General features: G+C 40.4%; 1 protein-coding gene across 1 annotated transcript in view; it reads left to right on the top strand.

Annotated features, from left to right (window-relative positions):
* The window catches only part of PCCA (propionyl-CoA carboxylase subunit alpha), a 457,969-nt gene that overhangs the window by 334,008 nt on the left and 103,066 nt on the right, over positions 1–20,895 (top strand). Inside the window, exons 20-21 of the mRNA XM_083168630.1 lie at positions 8,366–8,464; positions 19,235–19,288. Of these exons, the coding sequence (XP_083024756.1) occupies positions 8,366–8,464; positions 19,235–19,288 (153 nt within the window). The remainder of the gene's footprint in view (positions 1–8,365; positions 8,465–19,234; positions 19,289–20,895) is intronic.

Here is a 20,895-nt window from a genome sequence, read left to right as displayed (position 1 = left end):
TTGGTGGCAGAATGGGTGTGGGGTGGGGAGGAAGGCAGTAGGTTGAAGTTTTGCCTAGGGTGCTGAGAAGCCTTACACCGGCCCTGTGTGGTCCACATTGGTTTTTGGGTTTTCGTTGGCCATATTATTGTCATTTGCAGTACTGCTTATCCAAACTCCTGTGTGACAAAGCAAACAAAATCTTGCAAGTCAGAGTGTACAGTACTGTGCATGTACAGTCACATGACTTATGATGTAGTTGCTAATTATATTGACAGAAGTTTACAAGCCCAATGGAATTATGCAGTTGGTGTGAGGGGTCTTCTTAGTTAATAATTTTATAGACAAGTGTTCTTGAAGATTTTCATTATTTTGGTGTTGAAGAAAAGTGACTTTTCTGGCAACTTTATAATAGTGTTTTTTCATATGGTTTTAATGTGGTTTTTAATAATGTATTTGCAACCTATTTTAATGTGTGCCTGTTCAAATGGGAAAGCTGCTGCCTCTAAGGAGTAGCCGTCGCTGCCGCCGGGGAGTCAACTGGTATCGCCGCAAGGAGGAGGGTAAGTATTAAACCACACCACCCTGCTCCCAGTGCTGCCTCCTGTATTATCACAGCGCCGGCTACGCTGACAACGTAGCTTAGCCTACGTTGAATACGTAGCATAGCTGGGCGCTGTGATAATACACAAGTTCCAAATAAAGTAGCACATCCACAGAAGGGTTTTATTTTTCTCTGTTGCATCACATACTTGCTAATGTGACAATACATTATACCATTGTACTTTTTCAAACCCTAGGGAGCACCACCAACAAATAAATATCTCCTTATTAGAAGGTTGATTGTCACAGAGACAGTTGATCTACAAATATATTTTAAACAAATTGGATTTAACCTGTGCATGATATACTAAGATTTTGCTTTATCAAGTGTCATGTACTGTAACTATTAAACTGTAATTGTTAAAATGTAATGTAATTACAGCATCTCTCATCAGTGGCAATAAATGTGTTGCAGATTTGTAATTGGTTTAGACTTATACCCCTTTTACACCACCATTTACACGGGACTTCTACCCAGGTCCCGACCTGGGTAGAACATGGCTAGGACATGGGTAGAGGGAGGTGTAAATGGGTACGCTGGGTCATACGACCCGGCTCACATTTATATCAATGGGGGACATACAATCTGCGGACCGCAGCGTCTGCAGGTTGGACAAGGGGGACTGGGGGGGGGGCACAGACAGCCTGCGCTGCTGTCTGCTATACTCTGCAGACAGCAGCAGAGGAGGTGAATGGATGCCTGCGTGCAGCATCCATTCACCTCGCGGATAAGGGCTGGGTGCGGCATCCATTCACCTCCCGGATATGGGCTGGGTGGTGCATGGGGACTGGCAGCACAGCAGATTACTTTAGTGCTGGGCTTGCCCCCAGAGCAGCGGTCCGGGTCGTGGCGGCGATCAGCGCTTGGAGATGTCATCTCCAAGCGGCGGTTTGGGAACCGTCTGCGCTAGGAGGGGGGGTGTAAAAGAGACCAAACGCTGGGTCGCACCCGGTTTGCAGGTGGGTCCAAAAACCCGGGTGCGACCCGGCGTTTTGGTATAAAAGGGGTATTAGTTTAGTTAAAGCTTGACCAGCACCTGTATAATCATGTAGAAGCAAGAATAAATGTAGTATCAATTATTGCACATTTTCTGTCTATTCCATATGTAGGCAGAGGTTTATATTAGCAGCATTCAATAGGTGTGATATATTGTCATATATCAGCATAGATGCCTAAACTAAAAAATGGAATCTTGTGAAGCTTCCATCTTCCCTTCTTTGTTCATTGTTTTAAGTTCTAATTGTTGAATTATTTTTTTGTTCTCAAACAATAGTAGATTGTTGCCAGTTACTTTTTGTTTTTAAATTATATTGTCTGAAATACCGGCATGATCAAATTCACAGTACGCTTTTCTTGAAATAAACTGCAGTTAGTGTGTATAGAGAATTATTTTGTGTTCTACAAATGTATTGATGTTTCTTTGTTTTTATTGATGCCTTCCTTCTGGTTGTTCCCCAGAGGAGGTTTGAAGTTGCCAGTGAATTATATGAACAGGAAATTACAAATGAATAAGGAACATCATCTTTGGGGATACAGTTTGAGTATCCCTTATCCGAAATGCTCCGGACCACAAGCAATTCGGATAAGGGATTTTTCCGGTTTTTGGACAGGTTTTTTTTTAACATACTTACCTGGTCCCCCGGCGGCCATCAGGATCTTCTTCAGCGGTCCCAGGAGTGCATTGCACGAGTTTGCAGGCGTGCCAGTGTCTGTCGTCACCGGCGGGCCCACTCACTCATGCAATGCACCCCTGGGACTGGAGATGCCGCAGAAGGGGATTCTGACGCCTGCCGTGGATGCCGGGGGACGTGGTAAGTATTTTGGTTTTTGGATACATGATACTCAACCTGTATATTGTACACCTCTAGCATTATTAGTGCAGAGGGGTCATCTCTGTCCATCCCACCCTGTGAATAGAGCAAGCCCTGGCAACACCCCCTCAGGGTGGTCAAAAAGATTAATAAGTTGACATAAGCAGTGGTTGGTGAGAGATAGTTATCAATGTAAAAGAGAATTGGTTAGGTATAGTCAGAGGTTACCAATTTCACCAACCATGCTGTCCAAATTTTTGTTATAAGGGCGAAAAAAAGGTTAACCGGTAGGATTTTTCTTAAAGGGACGGTTTATTAGAGAGCTGGTATGCAAAAACATTAATAAAGAAAGTGACCTACACAGAGGTCTCAAGATGATGAAAAATAATGTGGATTTTTTTTAAGTCTAGTGGGGATGTAATACCACCTGTAGAATAGTTTATATGCATTTTCTTTTAGTCTTACAGAAATAGAGCTGGAAGCGAAATTTGTATTAATCTCACACCAATCATCAACATCAAGGGTTTCCTCTAAATCCAATTCCCAGGCCCTCTCATGAGAGTCTCTAGAATCCGACGGATGGGGGGAGAGTAATGTATACAAAATGGAGATGAGCCCTTTAGTGGACTTTCTCCGAAGTATCTCAATGGTTGATAGGGGCCTATAGCTGAGCTTCAACTTAAATCATTTATGGGGGATAGAAAATGTATGTTGAATCTCTGCAAATGCAGAGAAAGTAGATGTTTGCATAATATCATTTAGTAGCCTGGTTTTTTTTTGCCCTCCTTTAATGGCACATACACAATGGAAGATTTCTGCTTAATTTATCTATTTGGCTAGATTGTTTAGAAATTAAGTACAAATCATTCAGTGTGTATGCACAATAGCAATGCACGGCCATGTGCGTTGCTGACCACCGGTCTAGATCAGTGGTTCCCAACCCTGGTCCTGAAGTATCCCCAACAGTGCTCGTTTTCCAGGTCACCCAGCAGGTGCACTCATTCAGACACATTTTAAAAGATCCACAGTCACTTGTGATTTTGTGTGGAGACCTGGAAAACTTGCACTGGGGGTACTTGAGGGACCAGGGTTGGGAACCACTAGTCTAGGTCATTCAAGCATCGTTTTTTTTTTTCTTCACACAAATCTCCCATACTACAGTGCACCTGGAAAGTATTCACAACTTATCCTTTCCCACATTTTTTTTTTATGTTACACGCAATACCCTATAATGGCAACATGAACAAAGTTTTTGGGAGATTTTTGCAAATGTATTACAAGTTAAAAAAAACTGAATTTCATCTATATAAGTATTCACAGCCGTTACTTAATACTTAGTAGAAAGAAGTAATAATGCCACTGTATATCGATGGTACGACCTCATCTAGAGTACTGTGTTCAGTTCTGGAGGCCATATCTCCAGAAGGATATAAATACATTAGAGACTGTACAAAGAAGGGCAACTAAAATGGTGCATGGCCTACATCACAAAACGTACCGGGAAAGACTAAAATATCTTAATATGTATACTTTAGAGCAGAGAAGGGAAAGGGGGGACATGATAGAAACTTTCAAATATATCAAGGGTTTTAACAAGGTACAGGTGGGAGACCTTCTTCACAGGAAGAGGAGCAGCAGAACATGAGGATATGCACTGAAAAAAGAGGGAGGAAGATTATGGGGAAATTTGAGGAAGAATTACTTCACAGAAAGAGTAGTAGATACTGTAAGTGGAATAGCCTCCCATCAGAGGTGATAGAGGCAAATACAGTAGTACAATTTAAACATGCTTGGGATAGGCATATTGATATCCTTACAAAAAAATAAGGATCAAATATGGTTTGAGGTAACATGTTTAAAAAAGGGGCAGACTAGATGGGCCAAGTGGTTCTTATCTGCCGTCAAATTCTATGTTTCTATGTTTCCTAATACTTTGTTGTTGCACCTTTGGCAGCAATTACAGCCTTAATTAAGTATTTTTTTAATTTGATGACACAAGCTTGGCACACCTATCTTTGGGCAGTTTCGGTCATTTCTCTTTGCAGCACCTCCCAAGCTCCCTCAGTTTGGATGGGAAGCATCGGTGCACAGCCATTTTCAGATCTCCAGAGATGTTCAATTGGATTTAAGTTTGGACTCTGGGTGGGCCACTCATGGACATTCACAGAGTTGTCCTGAAGCCACTCTTTTGATATATTGGCTGTGTGCTTAGGTTCGTTATCCTGCTGAAAGGTGAACCTTCGCCCCAGTCTGAGATCAAGAGCGCTTTGGAGCATGTTTTCATCCGGGATGTCTCTGTACATTGCTGCATTCATTTCTCCCTCTATCCTTACTAGTTCCTGATCCTGAAAAACACCCCCATAGCGTGATGCTGCCACCACCATGCTTCACTTGTACAGATGGCATTGGCCTGGGGATGAGCAGTGCCTAGTTTCCTCCAAACATGGAGACCAGAAAATTTTGTTTCTCAAGGTCTCAGAGTCCTTTAGGTGCATTTTGGCAAACTCCAGGTGGGCTACATGTACTTTTTACTAAGGAGTGGTCACTCTACCATACAGGCCTGATTGGTGGATTGCTGCAGAGATGGTTGTCCTTCTGGAAGGTTCTCCTCTCTCCGCAAAGGAAAACTGTAGCTCCTGGAGACCATTGTGTTCTCTGTCATCACCCTGACTAGGCCCCTTCTCTCCCAACTGCTCTGTTTAGCCGGCCGCCAGCTCTCCAAATTGCTTTGATTTATGGATGATGGAGGCTACTGTGATCATTGGGACCTTCAAAGCAGCTGATCTTTTTCTGTCTCCAAAGTCTGCTGACAATTATTTTGACTTCATGCTTGTTTTCTGCTTTGACATGCAGTCAGGTGTGTGCCTTTCCAAATCATGTTCAATCAACTGAATTTACCACAGGTGGGCTGTGAATACTTATGTACATGGGATTTCTTAGCTTTTTTTTTTTTTTTTTTTTTTTTAAATGCTAAATTGTACCCTAAGCTTTTTTCATGTTGTCAGTATGGGATATTGTGTGTAGAATTTTGAGGGGAAAAAAATAATTTATTCCACTGTGAAAGATGGCGGTCACATAGAAAAATATGGAAAAAATGAAGTGCTATTAATAGTTTTTGGATGTTTAAAAACTCTTTAGATGCCAGTGTACCCCAGGTAAAGATCAGATGAAGATACAGGTGCCTCAAGCCCTGGGGAGGTGGCTCCATACAAAAGAGCTTACAGGCCTCCACCCTGCAGGTAAAGATAGAGGTAGAGGATGCCACCTTCACTGCAAGCACTTGGGAAGTGGCCACACCTTAAGTAAGTATCAAAGAATACACCAAGTCCCGTGGAGGCAGCGGCCATGCACAAGAGCTTAAAGGCCTTTGACCCCAGATTAAGATGCTGCCCAATAAAGTATTACATTACTCTGTGTTTTGTCTTTATTTTATTATTATCCAAATGCCATCGCGCTGGCCTGCTGGGACATGTAGGCTGTATGTAGAGAATAATAATATACCATGAATACCGCACCCACTTCCACAAGGGGTGCAAGTCATATGGGTTGCAAGTGAAATGCACACTTCTTAAGTGGTTGAATGCAACCATGGCATTCATACTGTATATTGAGAATGCAGCTGACCGTATACCGATTGTATACCTATTTTATATATATTATATATATACACACACGGGTACAGTAAGAGGCCACTCTCCAGACTGAAGATAAATGCAAATGTGCTTTTATTTATTCACGCTGCCACATCATTGGTCAACGTTTTGGCTCATAACAGAGCCTTTATCAAGACTTGTAGACAGCCATCAGAATATACATCAAGTGCTATAACACCCTCAATAATATATACAAAGACAAAAATGTGCATCAGTCCAAAGAGTTTCATAGGAAATTTCCATCACTACTAACCAACATCATTTATAATGACAAAGATACATCTAGTACCATAGGCACTAGTCAGGTTTAGCATCAGGCTGATGCACATTTTTGTCTTTGTATATATTACTGTAGGTGTTATAGCACTTGATGTATATTCTGATGGCTGTCTACAAGTCTTGATATATATATATCGGTGTCTATAGTAGCAGAGTTACTTTCAGTGTTGTGCATCAGGTGCATATTTATCACTAATCCTTATATTATTTTTATTAAACTTTACAGCAGCTGTCTGGATGCTTCTATTATTGTTTAATTAAGATTATTTCATACAGACTTAATTTATACAATGTACTAATAAAACTAGCAGATACTGCATCATTCCTGTAATTCACAAAATTTTTGTCAAAGGTATCCAGTTACCCATGGGAAACAGAATTGTTAATACTGGCCAATCACTTGGCTGACATCCTGTGCCTTTTTATATTGAAACTATAGTTGTGAGTATGCTAGGGAAATACCTACTTTTTCCATTACAGAGGATGTCAGTAATTTGTTTCCGTCCTAAACTATATCAGGGTGTGCTTTCTGTTTCCCTCAGCATTTATGTACATTGGAAAATTCTATCTTCCAAACAACTTTTTTTTTAAATTTCCACATCATCTTTGTGTTTACACCAGAATTAAATATTCTTGTGAAATAAAAATGGAGGTCATAGACAGGTTTTTTTTTTATGACAATTTATGAAAGTACATCCTAGGTTTGAATTAGAATCTGTAATGTGATGGATTTTGCTTCCAGAACTTAAACATTGTGGGATAATTATCCCTTGTACCAGCAGACAAACATTTTCTGTCCTGGGGATAGTGATAAAATACCAGCCAATCAGCTTCTGCTTTACAATTTTACAGGCTGTATTTGAAATAATGAGTTACAAGCTGGTTTCCTATGTTATCTCTCACAATTTTGTCTATCTGCAAGCTGTGACAACTATACCTCTTTCACACAATTATTGTATACAATTTTACTGTAGCTCTTAAATAATATGATATCGATAACTAGCAAATGCTTTGAAAGCTAGTCTGCTACCTTGTGATTGCCTCTGTGTTTGTGCATGTGTGTGAGAGAAAGAGATGTAGTTTCACTCACTGCCAACAAATGGCAGGGTTTCAGAGACACACGGTCACAAGACATACATATATATATATATATATATATGTATATATGATAATCATAGAAAACATCAGACCAGAGATAAGGGGGTAATGTTTGTAAAATAACTGTAAACAATATAACTGATCCCATATCATTTATTATTTAACATCATTTTCCTTTCAGTCCAGATTCATCACATCTGCATTTTCAATAAAAAAACAACAACCTTAAATTCCATCATAAATGCTGCATTTGACATTAAACAGTGTATATACCTGACTAACCTGAGGATATTGATGTGACACTAGCATTATCAGCTGCAGTTGGAAGACCAAATCAAAGCATATTGGCTTAAAAATCTGTAGTCTGTTTACGGCCTGCATAGAATTATCCATACAACCTTTGATGCTAAATGAGGCCCAGCTGTCAGCCATTAATCTGCTGTATGATGATGATTTTCCAAAAGGTTGACTGAACCAGGTGTAGCATAAAATCCCCCATTAATTAGAGCTTCCTATTAATTAAAATAATCATGCACAACTTTCTAATGCAATACACAGTCCTATGCCTTAGAGAATATATTATATTCAAGGCCTGTTCTATAACTAACAAAGTGTCACCAGTATGTATCCGAATTACCTGTCTAATTGTATTAAATGTAGCATGTCTACAAACGGCTTCAGCATTGGTCGGCCGTTTCTTGTTTGCAGAAAATCACTTGCTGCAGCAATGCCCAGAGGCAGCTGTTCTCAGGTCTTTCACCTCTCCCCAGAGATTACTGGATGCTTACATAGTTGGACCTTGTCGGATAGCAAGATTGGGGAACATGACAGGTTGTTTGGAAGCCATCTGTTTAAAGTGCCTCTTGCTTTGTGTGCAGTAATGAACTTGAGAGGATCTTTGTCTGTCTTTATATTAATAGTCTGTTATGATGTCCAAACAGGTGGAAGTTGATGGGACTAAAGTGGATGTGTCCAGCGATTGGAATCTGTCGACGTCTTTACTGTCTGTCAGCATCGGTGATTCGCAGAAGACTGTACAGGTAAGCTGTCTACTTCCACTTTGGTTGCCCAAACCCTGCAATCAATGTGTGTGTGTGTGTGTGTGTGTGTGTGTGTGTGTGTGTGTGTTCTTTACACATTTCAGCTGGGGAAATATTTTTGAAATTAGAAATTTGCAGAAAAAAAAAAGCCAAAACATTTCATTTTTATTTTGTAACATGGAATGTTTATTTATTTATTGTTGATTGCCACATTATATAAACTAGCAGTAAAAGTTATATAAAGTAAAATTGAACTTGATAGAACCTTCATAAATCTTTTCACAAAAGTTTGTAATTAATACCATTATAACATACTTCAATGTTTAACAGTTGCATTCATTTGTGCTTCATTCAATATAGTAAAAATACTTTTTGCAAAACATTTATTAATATTAACAACAATGTAGTGAAAACATGTTTTTTGGCACAAATATTTTTATGGGTGATTATATGGTTATACAGCTATATATAATTACATATGTGTAGAGATAGTTTGAGATCATGTGTACATATCACATACACAAATGTCTTTGCTACCTACACATTATGATTCATGCTGTTTAATGCAACAACAACAACAACAAAAAACATGAATGACTGGCTTCTGTGTGTGACCTGAGAGTGGAGAGTGATACACTACCCACCAACCAGCTTCTGTCATTTCTCAAGCCCAGGCTGTGACATGGCAGTTACTAGCTGATTGGCTGGTATTTCAGCTCTTTAAAGGCTTAGTAAATAGACCCCTTTTAATCTCTCTCGAAGGTTCAGTACGTCCTCCCCCTTAATCTGCAAATGATGTGTATATGTCATGCAGTTGTAGGGATATTAATCATTCTTCGGATCCAGAACATGTATATAATACCCTTCCTATTATTATCAGAGAATAAGAAAACTGTGCATGCGATTTTGTTTTTGCAAAAATAAGAAAATAAACCTGTATAAACCACACATATTAATGGCTTGTGAGGTTCCACTGGTATGGGTACACAAAGATGTGCATTATGTGTGCTGCTAGATAGAAATATTTATGGTATGAAATGAACTCCTTTTCCTCTCCTCTGGCTCTGCGATTACCTGATTGCTGCATGTAATTTTCATACAGATGAATATCACTTAATGTGTAAATGTTGAGAACTATAAAGTTGCTTTCAAGTGGTGCTGGAAACCTCGGCAAGGCCTGCATTTATAGATCCCATTCTTATGTGAAGTAATTAATGGCTTTTATGGTTATCTATACGTAGCACTGTTTTAAGTTTGTCTTCATCGCGCAGCAATCCACCTGAATATAAAACATCATTGTCCGTAAAACAGTTGATAGCATGTACTCGGCTTATTTGTATGATTTCACATTTGTAATCCACCTGGACACAGCTGGTAGCCATCTAGCCTAGTCCATTATTAACAGCCTATAGAAAATACCTCAAATTATCTGTTGCTATAGCATTTCTTTCCAAATAATGATGTCCCTTCTGTTTTGTATTTTTTGTTTGCTAGCGAACTCATTTATGTTTGAAGTCTGATGAAGGTAGTCACCCATTTCAAGCCCCAGTGCTAAGCAGTTCTTACTGAGCGGTAGAGCTCTCAGTGAATAAGTCATTGATGCCCAACTAGGTGGAACTAATTTTTTGTGGCAAGGCAGCTGAATTACGAGGAGCGGCGCTGAAACCTCTGCTTATTTAAAGAAATGACAAATTATATTAATTAGTTGTGAACCAGCGACAAGAGTACACTTACATAGGTGGAAGGAATAATTGCTATTAGTCTAAATATATATCTACATTTCATTCTGCCCCTTATTTATGTACAGTTAATTTGATTAATTGACGTTTGTGGGAACAAACCGAACTAGACATTTATTTGGCCTTGTCTTTAGCTTTTTTTATTTTTATGAATGTTACATAGTATTAAGGTAGAACATTTTATAAGCACCCAAAGTGACTTGTACAGCAAAATGCCAGCGTATTCGTTTGAATGTTACATTGAGAACAAAAATGTAATAAAACAGTACAAAAAAAAAGACATGGTAATTTAAAAAAAAAGTAAGATGGCCCACCAGCAATCTGTAGGGAAATAGGCATTGATACACAAGGAAAAGAGATACTTATCGCATGTTGACCCTGTCGGATTGATGAGGGTCAGCAATGTAGATCTGGTATCAGTGGGATGTTTGAGTATACATAGAGAAAATATATAAAGTTACAGATGTCCACACCTACATCTAGCTTTAATACGCCATGCTGCACAAGAAGCGTCGCGGGAGTAAGCCACCAGGTCCCGTGCAAATCCGCTAGCGTCAGATGGCTTTTTTTCCCACAAAAAAATGCATCTTAGTCGCAAAGCGATGTGACTGGAGTCATTAGGGGCAACTGTGTGTAGATGTATGTGTATGTATGTATGTATATATATATATGTATATATGTGTACACACACTAGCATTTGGACTTGAGGTCTGCACACTACATGTGCCATTTGTCAAGCATCTAGTTTTTCTTTATTGCTCATCTCCCTGATGTCACATTGATCCAAAAAAATTATGGTTTCAATATTTGTGTACAAACGTTGTTGACCTGCATCACTATTTGATGCATGAGTTATTGCGCTTTAGTGCCACAACTTTGGGGCACTTGTAAGTAGAGTATTGTGGGAGCACATGCTCAAGTTATTGTTAGCAAACAGAGTGCCCTACCTTATATATGTAATATATGAAAAGCGCACAGCATACAGAATTATATAGCTAGTGCTCAGCTGGACTACAGGGATTGGCGCATCCATTGAAAAGGCTGTTGGGTCAGGGTCAGACTCAAGAGTTTCGGCTCTCTGTAGCTTGCATTAACCGGAGGGTCCCATCTAATGGTTTAGCAGCAGTGGTGAGTGCATTATGGCATGCTACAGTGTAGGCTTAGAGGTACCAGGATTGAAATGTCCTGTTACCTTTTACAGGTGTAAACAGCGCTTCTAGGGCAAAGTCCGTTACCTCAACCACAGAGCAGTGGTCATACCTGGATCCTGTGTGAACAACGTGTGAGCCCAGAGGCAAGCATCTCTAATTCTTTTTGGAGTTCTGCCCCTGACTATGATGCAGAGACTCACTTGCTCACAGATATAAGAAATGTCTTATTGCGCTGCAACCAAGATGCTTTTCAGAAAAATAAATAGGCAAAAGAGATGGCCGATGCTGAGTCTCATAGGACCTGGGGCACCGAGAGGGAATTTTTTGGCCAACTGCAGCAAAGATGTATGATGACACATCTGTATGTGTGGACTGTATAGAGAAGACATACATTAATTAAGTGACATTGGTGCTACAGGATTTAAATCTTTTGAGTGCAACGTCTCTGTGAGAGACGTTTAAAATATAAAATATCCCATAAAAATGTCAGCATCGCTCACATTTGTTATATAAATTCAAATTATAAACATTTGGTGAAATTTAATAGGATGAGAGATTCAGAAAGTGATTTGGTAAGAAATCTCCAGTTTTTTTTAAAGCGACAATCATTTACACGTCCAAATCAAACTGGTTTTGCTATGTCTATGATTCCTGCTTTAAAATACTGGAGATTTCTTACCAAATCTCTCACTTTCTGAATCTCTCGACCTAATAAGTTTGGATGTTGTGTAAAAAAAGATATTTCCTGTATAAAGAACTACAGGTCATTATGATGAATAAAAATGTTTGCTTGCCAATTTTCACACCTATTTTAACAAATGTGCATGGCACTCAAAGGGTTAATTAAAATGCCGGGAAAGGTGAGTTTTCAGGTAAAGTTTGAAGACTAGAAGAAAATCTTTGTTTGTGGGAGGGCATTCCAGAGAGTGGTAAGGAGTGTGAATGATACCGCTTTCACACTGCCAAAACGTTTCAACAACCGGTATTTTTAAACGGTATTTAAAACTGGTCTGAGCCTTCACATTGCAGTAGATTACCATTTTAAATACTGTTTAAGTACCATTCACATCAGTCAACCCGTTTAATCCCCTGAACACGTTTCAAGGCAGAATGCAGGGGACAGCCTATCACAGGTCTGTAATCTGTTGTTTTTACTAAATACCGTTTCAGAGCCATTTTCACTGCATAAAAAAACGGCTCTGAAATGTGAAACTGCTTTTTAAACGTTTTGAATTACCGGTTATCTTTAACCGGTAAATGAACTCTGGCGCTTTCCCACTGCAGCCTTAAAAGTTTTAAAATGTAAAAAAAAAGGTAATATACCGTTTAACAAGTGCAGTGTGAAAGGGGTATAATTGTTATTGTTATTTTATTTATATGGTGGTTCTCAGTGCCATACATGATTTATATATTTATTACCAGTTTCTTATATAGCGCACACACATTCCGCAGCGCTTTACAGAGAATATCTGAACATTCACATCAGTCCCTGCCCAGTGGAGCTTGCAATCTATATTCCCTACCACATGTACATGCACACACATTCATTCTAGGGTTAATTTTGTTTGGAGCCAATTAACCTACCAGTATATTTTTGGATTGTAGGAGGAAACCGGAGTACCCGGAATAAACCCACACAAGCACGGAGAGAATATACAAACTCCACACAGTTAGAGCTATGGTGGGAATTGAACCCATGACCTCAGCGCTGTAAGGCAATAATGCTAACCATTACACCGTCCGTACAGGGTAAACACAACATCAAGTTACAGTAACCAAAACTAAATGGTGCACAAGTAACAATTAGCACCACAAATCAAAATAGAGCTGTAATGTAAGGCGAAAGAAGGAGTTATCAATGTACTACTGGGGGAGTGCAGTCATTGGGAGAGAGGGATGGACGGCTGTGTGTGAGAAGAGATTCGGGCCCTAGGGTAGGTGAGGACTGTAGATGAAGTGTGAGAGAAGAAGGCTATGGTAACAGGATGGAAAATGGCCCAGGCATGAGGCAAGGAGTAAATAGAGTGACCTTGAAACTGGTGGTATTTCAGTGCCCATAATAAGAGATGGAGTGTGAGTGGAGTGGTGAAACGGTTAGATATTTTGAGATACGCTTGTTATGTATAAAATTGTGTCTGGTATCCTTGGGCAATGCTAATTTATAACATCAGCATGTTTGAAAACTGATCTAGAGGATATTACAGGCTACATGAGATTCTTGTTGCCCAGAACTTATGAAAGTTAATGTGTGGTTTTGTATAACCTTGTTTTAGTTAGCAACACTCATTTTTCTTTTTACGAGTCCTGTTTTTACCCATTCTCTTATTTTTGCATCTTTTTGTCTCCCTTCCCCCCTTATTGTCACTGTTAATTTGTGAATTGATTGTTTGGTTTTGTGCTGTTGTGAATGAAACATACTTCTTGCGTCTTTTGAGAAGCAGCTGCGCTGTGTCTGTGTGTTGTTTATCTGTAACCTTTTTTAGTGGTGGAGCAGAGATCAAGCCTTTTATATGCAGAATATAAAGGTGTTACAATTATCTAGCCTGGCTGTGCAATGGAGACCACCTTGTTTTCTGAGCCTCTTGTGTGTACTGGAGCGAATGCCCTTTATTTAGAATACGCCACAGCCCTCTCTGTTTGTCTGTGCCTCTCCTATGCCTCACTGTCCTGACTTTGTCAGCTGAAACATGCAGGACAAACCTGCCCTATTGTCTTTGCTTGCTCTTTATGATTAGGTCACACTTTCATTGAATTCATTTTTCTGTTTTAACCACACGCCCTTAGTGAAAAGAAAGGAGACTCAATAAACGACATCCTCAAATGACATTAGTAACCTCTCTTTTGGGCGAAATGTAACAATAGTCAAAAATCCACTAATTAGGGTGGAGTGCTAATAAAATGATAAAAGGTCTCTTGTTTTCTTTTTCATCTCGCCACGTACTGACAGCTTATCATGCACTCAGTCCTTGTTTATTTTGGCACTCATGGTTCTCATTGTTGGTGCTCAAAGCTTTGTTCACCTTTGCTGTTTCCAAAAGCGATTGGCTCTATTTATTACAAGCTGTGGGAAAAGTGCATATTGCAATTCCTATTATAACATAAATGTTTTGCGTTGTGTTTTCACTTTTTTTTTTTTATATGCCATATTTTCCATTTCATCAATCATGGTCATTTAAAATAAACCAGCCATTGCTCAGTCCTCTCTCTTCCTATTCTGTCTGAGATTACTGCAATAAGGCAGTATTAGTTTAACAGCCTCTTGGAAACTGAACACAGTTTGGAAGCAAGAATGTACAGCGGTATCACGTTATACATTAGAAACAATGAAATGTATTACAAATATTAGCAGAGTAATGGTAGCAGTATTTTTAAAATAAGTAGATGTATTTATTTATTACAAGTTATCTATATACAACACACATATTCCGCAGTGCTTTACAGAGAATATTTGAACATTCGCATCAGTCCCTGCCCCCATGGAGCTTACATTCTATATTCCCTACCACATGTACACACACATTCATTCATTCTAGGGTTTATTTTTTTGGAGGGCCAATTAACCTCCCAGTATATTTTTGGATTGTGGAAGGAAACCAGACTACCCAGAGCAAGCAGGGGCAGAAAATACAAACTCCACAAAGTTAGATGGGAATCAAATGACCTCCGTGCTGTAAGGCAGTAATGCTAACCATTACACCATCCGTGTTGCCGATTTCCAGATCAATGAGACACTATGAAAGTCAACCTAAGGAAAAACTACAAAATCTATTACTTTTATATCCATTGTGGCCAGGAAAGAAAAAAAATGAAAGTACGAAGGGGACATGCACATGGCCGCTGACTTTATGGAACTTGCTTCTGTGTAATTCTCGTGGTGGAGATGCCAGGGTCAAATGCAGGGGTGTGGCACAGTGAGCCCTGTCATCACTTTACTATTGGCAGCATTGTGCACTGGGAGGTCAGGCAAGGATGAAGCAATTTGCAGAAAATTGCGACTTCTTATCCAGGATCCCCAAAATTTAGTGTCCTGACCTACCAGGAGTGTAATGGGGTGTACACATGTAGCGATTTCAGACTATTTCCTGAGCAATATTACTTAATTTAACTAGATCGCTCAGAAAATGATCCTACATCACTGTATGTGTAGGGGCCATCGCAATGCGGAGCCCTGTTTCGTCGCTATCGCCCGGCGATTAATGTTTAGAATGCTGTATAAATATCTATAATCGCTGGTGTCAGGGGCAATGTTATCACCGTAGAACACTGGCCCTGACAGATCGCTCAGCAGCACATTGCTGTGCTGAGTGATGCTGAGCATTCTGAGTGATCTAGCATCGCTCAGAACACTCAGCAGCACATCTCCCTGTGTGTAGGTCCCATTATACTGTGCCAGTGCCTTTGCTCTTCTGTGCGCATGTGCAATCTTACCAAATATCACGGAGGATGAGGGACCTGCTTTCCAACAATAAGGTAAGATGTGGAGCTTGAAGGCAATGCTCAAAGTATAGCATGCCTGTGACTTCATGCCTAATGTCCCTACCCCATGACAGGTGTCATTGTAACTAGATATTCAATGTTACTGTATGTACTTCACCTGTCTGTGATATTAATGTTATTATAGTTGGTGTAAGTTTCCTTATTATAAATAAAATAGACAGTACTTGATTACATAAGTATACAGTTGTCAGGTCTCGGGTATCAGGTGTCTCCGACTATGGCAGCAGTGAGCCATTGGAGGGTACTGGGTACTGGAACACAGGACGCTTAAGGTAACGACAGTTCATGTGTCACTGGGCACTGTGGACACAGCTAGGTGGGGGAGTTGGAGTCTAAAGCCAGCCATACATCTACAGATCGATTGTCAGATCGGGCTGGTTGGAACAAAATCCTGGTAATGGATGAAAGCAAATGACAGTTGACCATTTGCTTTGAATTGCTGGAAAACTGCCAAAACTTGTCATTTAGATACTACCAGGTTTTTGTTCCAACCAGCCCAATCTGGCAATCGATCTGTAGATGTATGGCCACTGGTTTTCACTAGGGACCCCCACAAGGAGGTTTGGACTTCACTGCAGTTGGGGGACAGGTCACGGCCCTGTCACAGTTCCCACAGCTTACTGGCCTATAACCGATGGATGAGTGGTGATGGATGAGAACTTGAGACTTCGGTGTATACTTTTGGCTGGTAAGCCACGGGCTGTGTCGGCCTGGGAGCCGACACCTGTGTCCACTCGAGAGTCGATGACTGGGTAAATGGCTTTGGACCCAGTAGTGTTCTCTGCTTGGTGTTGACTGGAAGGCGCAGACTACTTCTAATGGAAGATGCAGCTGGAGATAGCTAGAAGATAGCCTGGCAGATGAAGTGTTATCCAGGGAGCTGGCTAGCAGAAACAGATCAAAGGTGCACTGAGATAGGTAACGCTGGAACAGTGAACCTGGAGCCTAGAACACTACCTTTTCATACCCCCACTATCCACGTCGGCGTGGAGTTGAGAATAGAATAGTGTGGCGAGCGCAGCGAGCCACCGTGCCCGAAGCGTGGCGAGCGGACGCGGATACCTGTGAAGCCCGCGTAGGGCCGCGTTTACCTGTGAAGGTATCCGCGTCCCCTCGCGGGGCTCGCTGCGCTCGCCACGCTTCGGGCTCGGTGGCTCGCTGCGCTCGCCACACTATTCTATTCTCGACTCCACGCCGACGTGGATACTGAGGGAATCACTCAGGGATCACACAAGTTGTACAAGGTAAGGAGGAATTGCCAGAGGCCTGACCTATATCGCCCCTGCCTGTTTGTGATTGACTGCAAGTCACAGCATCAGTTAACTCCAGGAAGTACCTGTGCACACCTTGATCACATGATGAAGTGTACAGGTCAGAGGATCAGGGTCACAGGGAAATTATTGGAGAAAACTGTCACATGCAGCGTGGGACCGGCTTGGGGTCAGCGTGGAATGCTGACCAGGCCCCGGGGAACCTCCATAAACCTCACACCATGGAGAGTTACGGGTACAGCTAGAATCAGTGACTTGTGTTGCAGGATGCATTAGGTAAGGGACTCGGGTGCCACAATTCCAGAAAACAATCACTCTGCTTTAGCTACATTTAAAGCTGGAATTCTATTTATTTAAGTCTCCAACTTTTTTGTACAGGGCGCTTTGCATTCATGAATCTTTGCAAAATTGCTGAATTTGCATCAGGTTGTATAGGGTTTTTGTTGAAAAGGGATTTTCAAATGATTCCACAGATTGTTTCTAGAACTGACTTGGCCATTGCCTAACACAGATTTTCTATTTATTTCTTGTCACTGCAGCATATTTTTTTCCCAAGATTTATATATATATATCCATTTTGCCTCTATTTGTCTTGTCAGTCAAGTTTGTATCTACAGCTATTTTCGCTAAGGTAGATGGGACAGGTGTTTTTAGGGGGTATGTAAGTGCAGCCAAACTGCAAAATTGGCATCTTTGTGCAAACTCGTACTGAACAGAAAAATTGGTACTCTTTACCTAGGACGGCGCCCATCGCGGGCATCGCGTCCATCGTATGCACTAAAGTAACGGGTGCGACGCGATGCCCGCGATTTCCCATAGGGATCAATGTTACATTTTTAAATGGACCCGATTTTTCAGTTCAATGCCTCAATGCCCGCGATTTTGCCATAGGAAACAATGTTAAATGGGCCACAGAGCCCAAATAGGCACCCTTAGCAGTGAAATGTCCCCCACAATTGTTAACGACACCCCACGATCCACGCGAACCCGAAGCGTGGCGAGCGGCGGCGGTACGCGGCCTCCGACCTTTTCATACCCCCACTATCCACGTCGGCGTGGAGTTGAGAATAGAATAGTGTGGCGAGCCACCGAGCCCGAAGCGTGGAGAGCGGACGCGGATACCTGTGAAGCCCGCGTAGGGCCGTGTTTACCTGTAAAGGTATCCGCGTCCCCTCGCGGGGCTCGCCACGCTTCGGGCTCGGTGGCTCGCCACACTATTCTATTCTCAACTCCACGCTGACGTGGATAGTGGGGGTATGAAAAGGTCGGAGGACACGTACCGCCGCCCCTCGCGGGCTCGCTGCGCTCGCCACGCTTCGGGTTTGCGTGGATCGTGGGGTGTCGTTAACAATTGTGGGTGACATTTCACTGCTAAGGGTGCCTATTTGGGCTCTGTGGCCCATTTAACATTGTTTCCTATGGCAAAATCGCGGGCATTGAGGCATTAAACTGAAAAATCGGGTCCATTGAAAAATTTAACATTGATCCCTATGGAAAATCGCGGGCATCGCGTCGGTCGCGTCGCACCCGTTACTGTAGTGCATGCGATGCCCACGATGCCCGCGATTTTTTACACCCGATGACCGCGATGGACATCGTGGGCGCCGTGCTAGGTAAAGAGTACCGAAAAATTCAAGTACCTAAATGTGGCTTTAATAGGGGCGGGGTATTTATCAAAGCTTCGAAAGAAAAACATTGCGAGCGATAAAATACTAGCTAATCAATCCCCTTTTACCTTGCATTTTACAGGCTGCGTTTCAAAAATTACAATTAGAAACTGATTGGTTGGGACTATGAAAATATGCTAATTATTTCTGTACATTTGTATTATAGATATTATATTTTTTGTACATCTTATAATTTGGTTCCGTTTGGTATGAATTGCGGTTTTTCATCTTTTGCATGTAACAGAATTAATTGAATCACTGAGTATTCTTCCAAAATATTTTGTTACCACTTTATTTAAGATTACTGATTCAGTTTTTCATTCGGCACCTGGCCATTTCAGTCCTATATTAAGTGTTCTTGTGTTTAATTTGGGAGCATAGTTTTTTATATGATTTGACAAAATCTATTTTGAATGACTGACCTCTCTTCTCTTCCTCTATTCAGTGCCTTAGTCGTGATGCCGCCGGGAATATCAGCATTCAGTTCCTGGGCACTGTGGTGAGTAAAACTTTCTGATGGTTATAAACGAGACTATTCATCCACAGGTGTGCAGTATGACTTCATGCTTGGTTTGAGGAATGCTTGTTAGCATAGAGTAACTAGTGGATGCTTCGGAGAAGTTACACACCGCTTCATTCATTTTGTTTAAAATTGTGCCTTACCTGTCCAACTGTGCAGCAGTGACTTCTCCAAATTTCTTCTGAAATTCAATATACATCTTAGGGCATTGCATGTGCTCCTGACATATCTCCCAGGGTTGTCTTTATAGAACTGTGGAAATCATAGTATTATAAAATATTGGGTGTAAACAATTTACCTCAAATCAGTAGATGCAATGATAATTAAAAAGTGCATTTGCTATAATCTGTCTACTTAAATCTTCATTTAATAAAAAATCAGCTCCAAATGTACATTCAATAAAAGTTTGACCACAATTTTTCCCCATTATTCCAATTGAATTCATTTAAATGTAGACATCCAGCATGTGAAAACCGTGGCATGAAGCCTTCAGGACCATCTTCTTCTGTATTGATGTATGGGTCTTTGTTCAGCCAGTGTCTGGTATAACAACATCTGGGAGAATGCTTTTTGCAAATAGCAAATATATTGTTTTGGCCAAAGAAAAGATCCATCTATAGTGTTGGTTTTATCAAATCATTGTGGCATGAACTGAGCATAAAATAAGAAAGGATTTTAAGTAAAACTATATATACTGAAATTACTCCCACTCAAGCAGAATTAATGCCATCTGCAAATTATGCTGACTTGTTTTATGTACAAAATTAATGATGATAGTTTTGTTATTTTCTCTGCCGGTTCAAAAGATCCATCCTACAGTTGCACACCCTGTTAAGTTGCTTTCACAATCCAGGAAATGCTATGTCCAAGGAGAGTCAAAATAATATAAGAAAATGACTAAACTAAAAGTGTTATAACAAATATAAATAATGATGGATCTATGGAAATATGTAATCGATTGACCCTCTGGGAGTCTATGATGACTTTCTTTCTTTTCTATTTTTTTTTAAGTCTTTTTATTGCACAGAAAAGAGAAAAGAAATAAGGCAGAATAACAAAGTTTCCAACATATACAGTATTTTTTTTTGTGGCTTTCTTTATTGTTGCTGGGTTTTTTCTCTAAAAGAGTAGTAAACATACATGTTAAGTCAGTACATATGGAAACAGAAACTGTATAATAAAATTTGACATACTGTACATACAAATAATAAAAAAAATGGATAAAAGGAAAGTGGAAAACCACGCTAAAATCTCAATACAGTCCAAAATAGTATTAATAAAATCGACCCACGCTGGTACCATCAGTTTAGTGCGAGCTAAAAGGGAGAGATAGGATAAAGAAGCAGTAAACCAGAAAGCAAAAATAACTATTTTAAAATAAGGTATGAAAAGTGCCTAAAGATAAATAGAAACAGCTCACTTAACAAAAAACACTTTGGGCCTTATTCTAGTTCACTCTTTCTGACAAAATCCTTCTTAGATGGACAAAACCATGTGCACTGCAGGGTGCAGATGTAAAATCTGCAGAGAGAATTAGATTTGGGTGAGTTATTTTGTTTCTGTGCAGGGTAAATACTGGCTGCTTT

This window comes from Crinia signifera, chromosome 2 (genome assembly GCF_055691185.1).
Source record: "Crinia signifera chromosome 2, ASM5569118v1, whole genome shotgun sequence".
Classification (NCBI taxonomy): Eukaryota; Metazoa; Chordata; class Amphibia; order Anura; family Myobatrachidae; genus Crinia; species Crinia signifera.
Note: the sequence above shows the minus strand (reverse complement) of the source record. Positions and strands in the feature narration are given on the sequence as shown.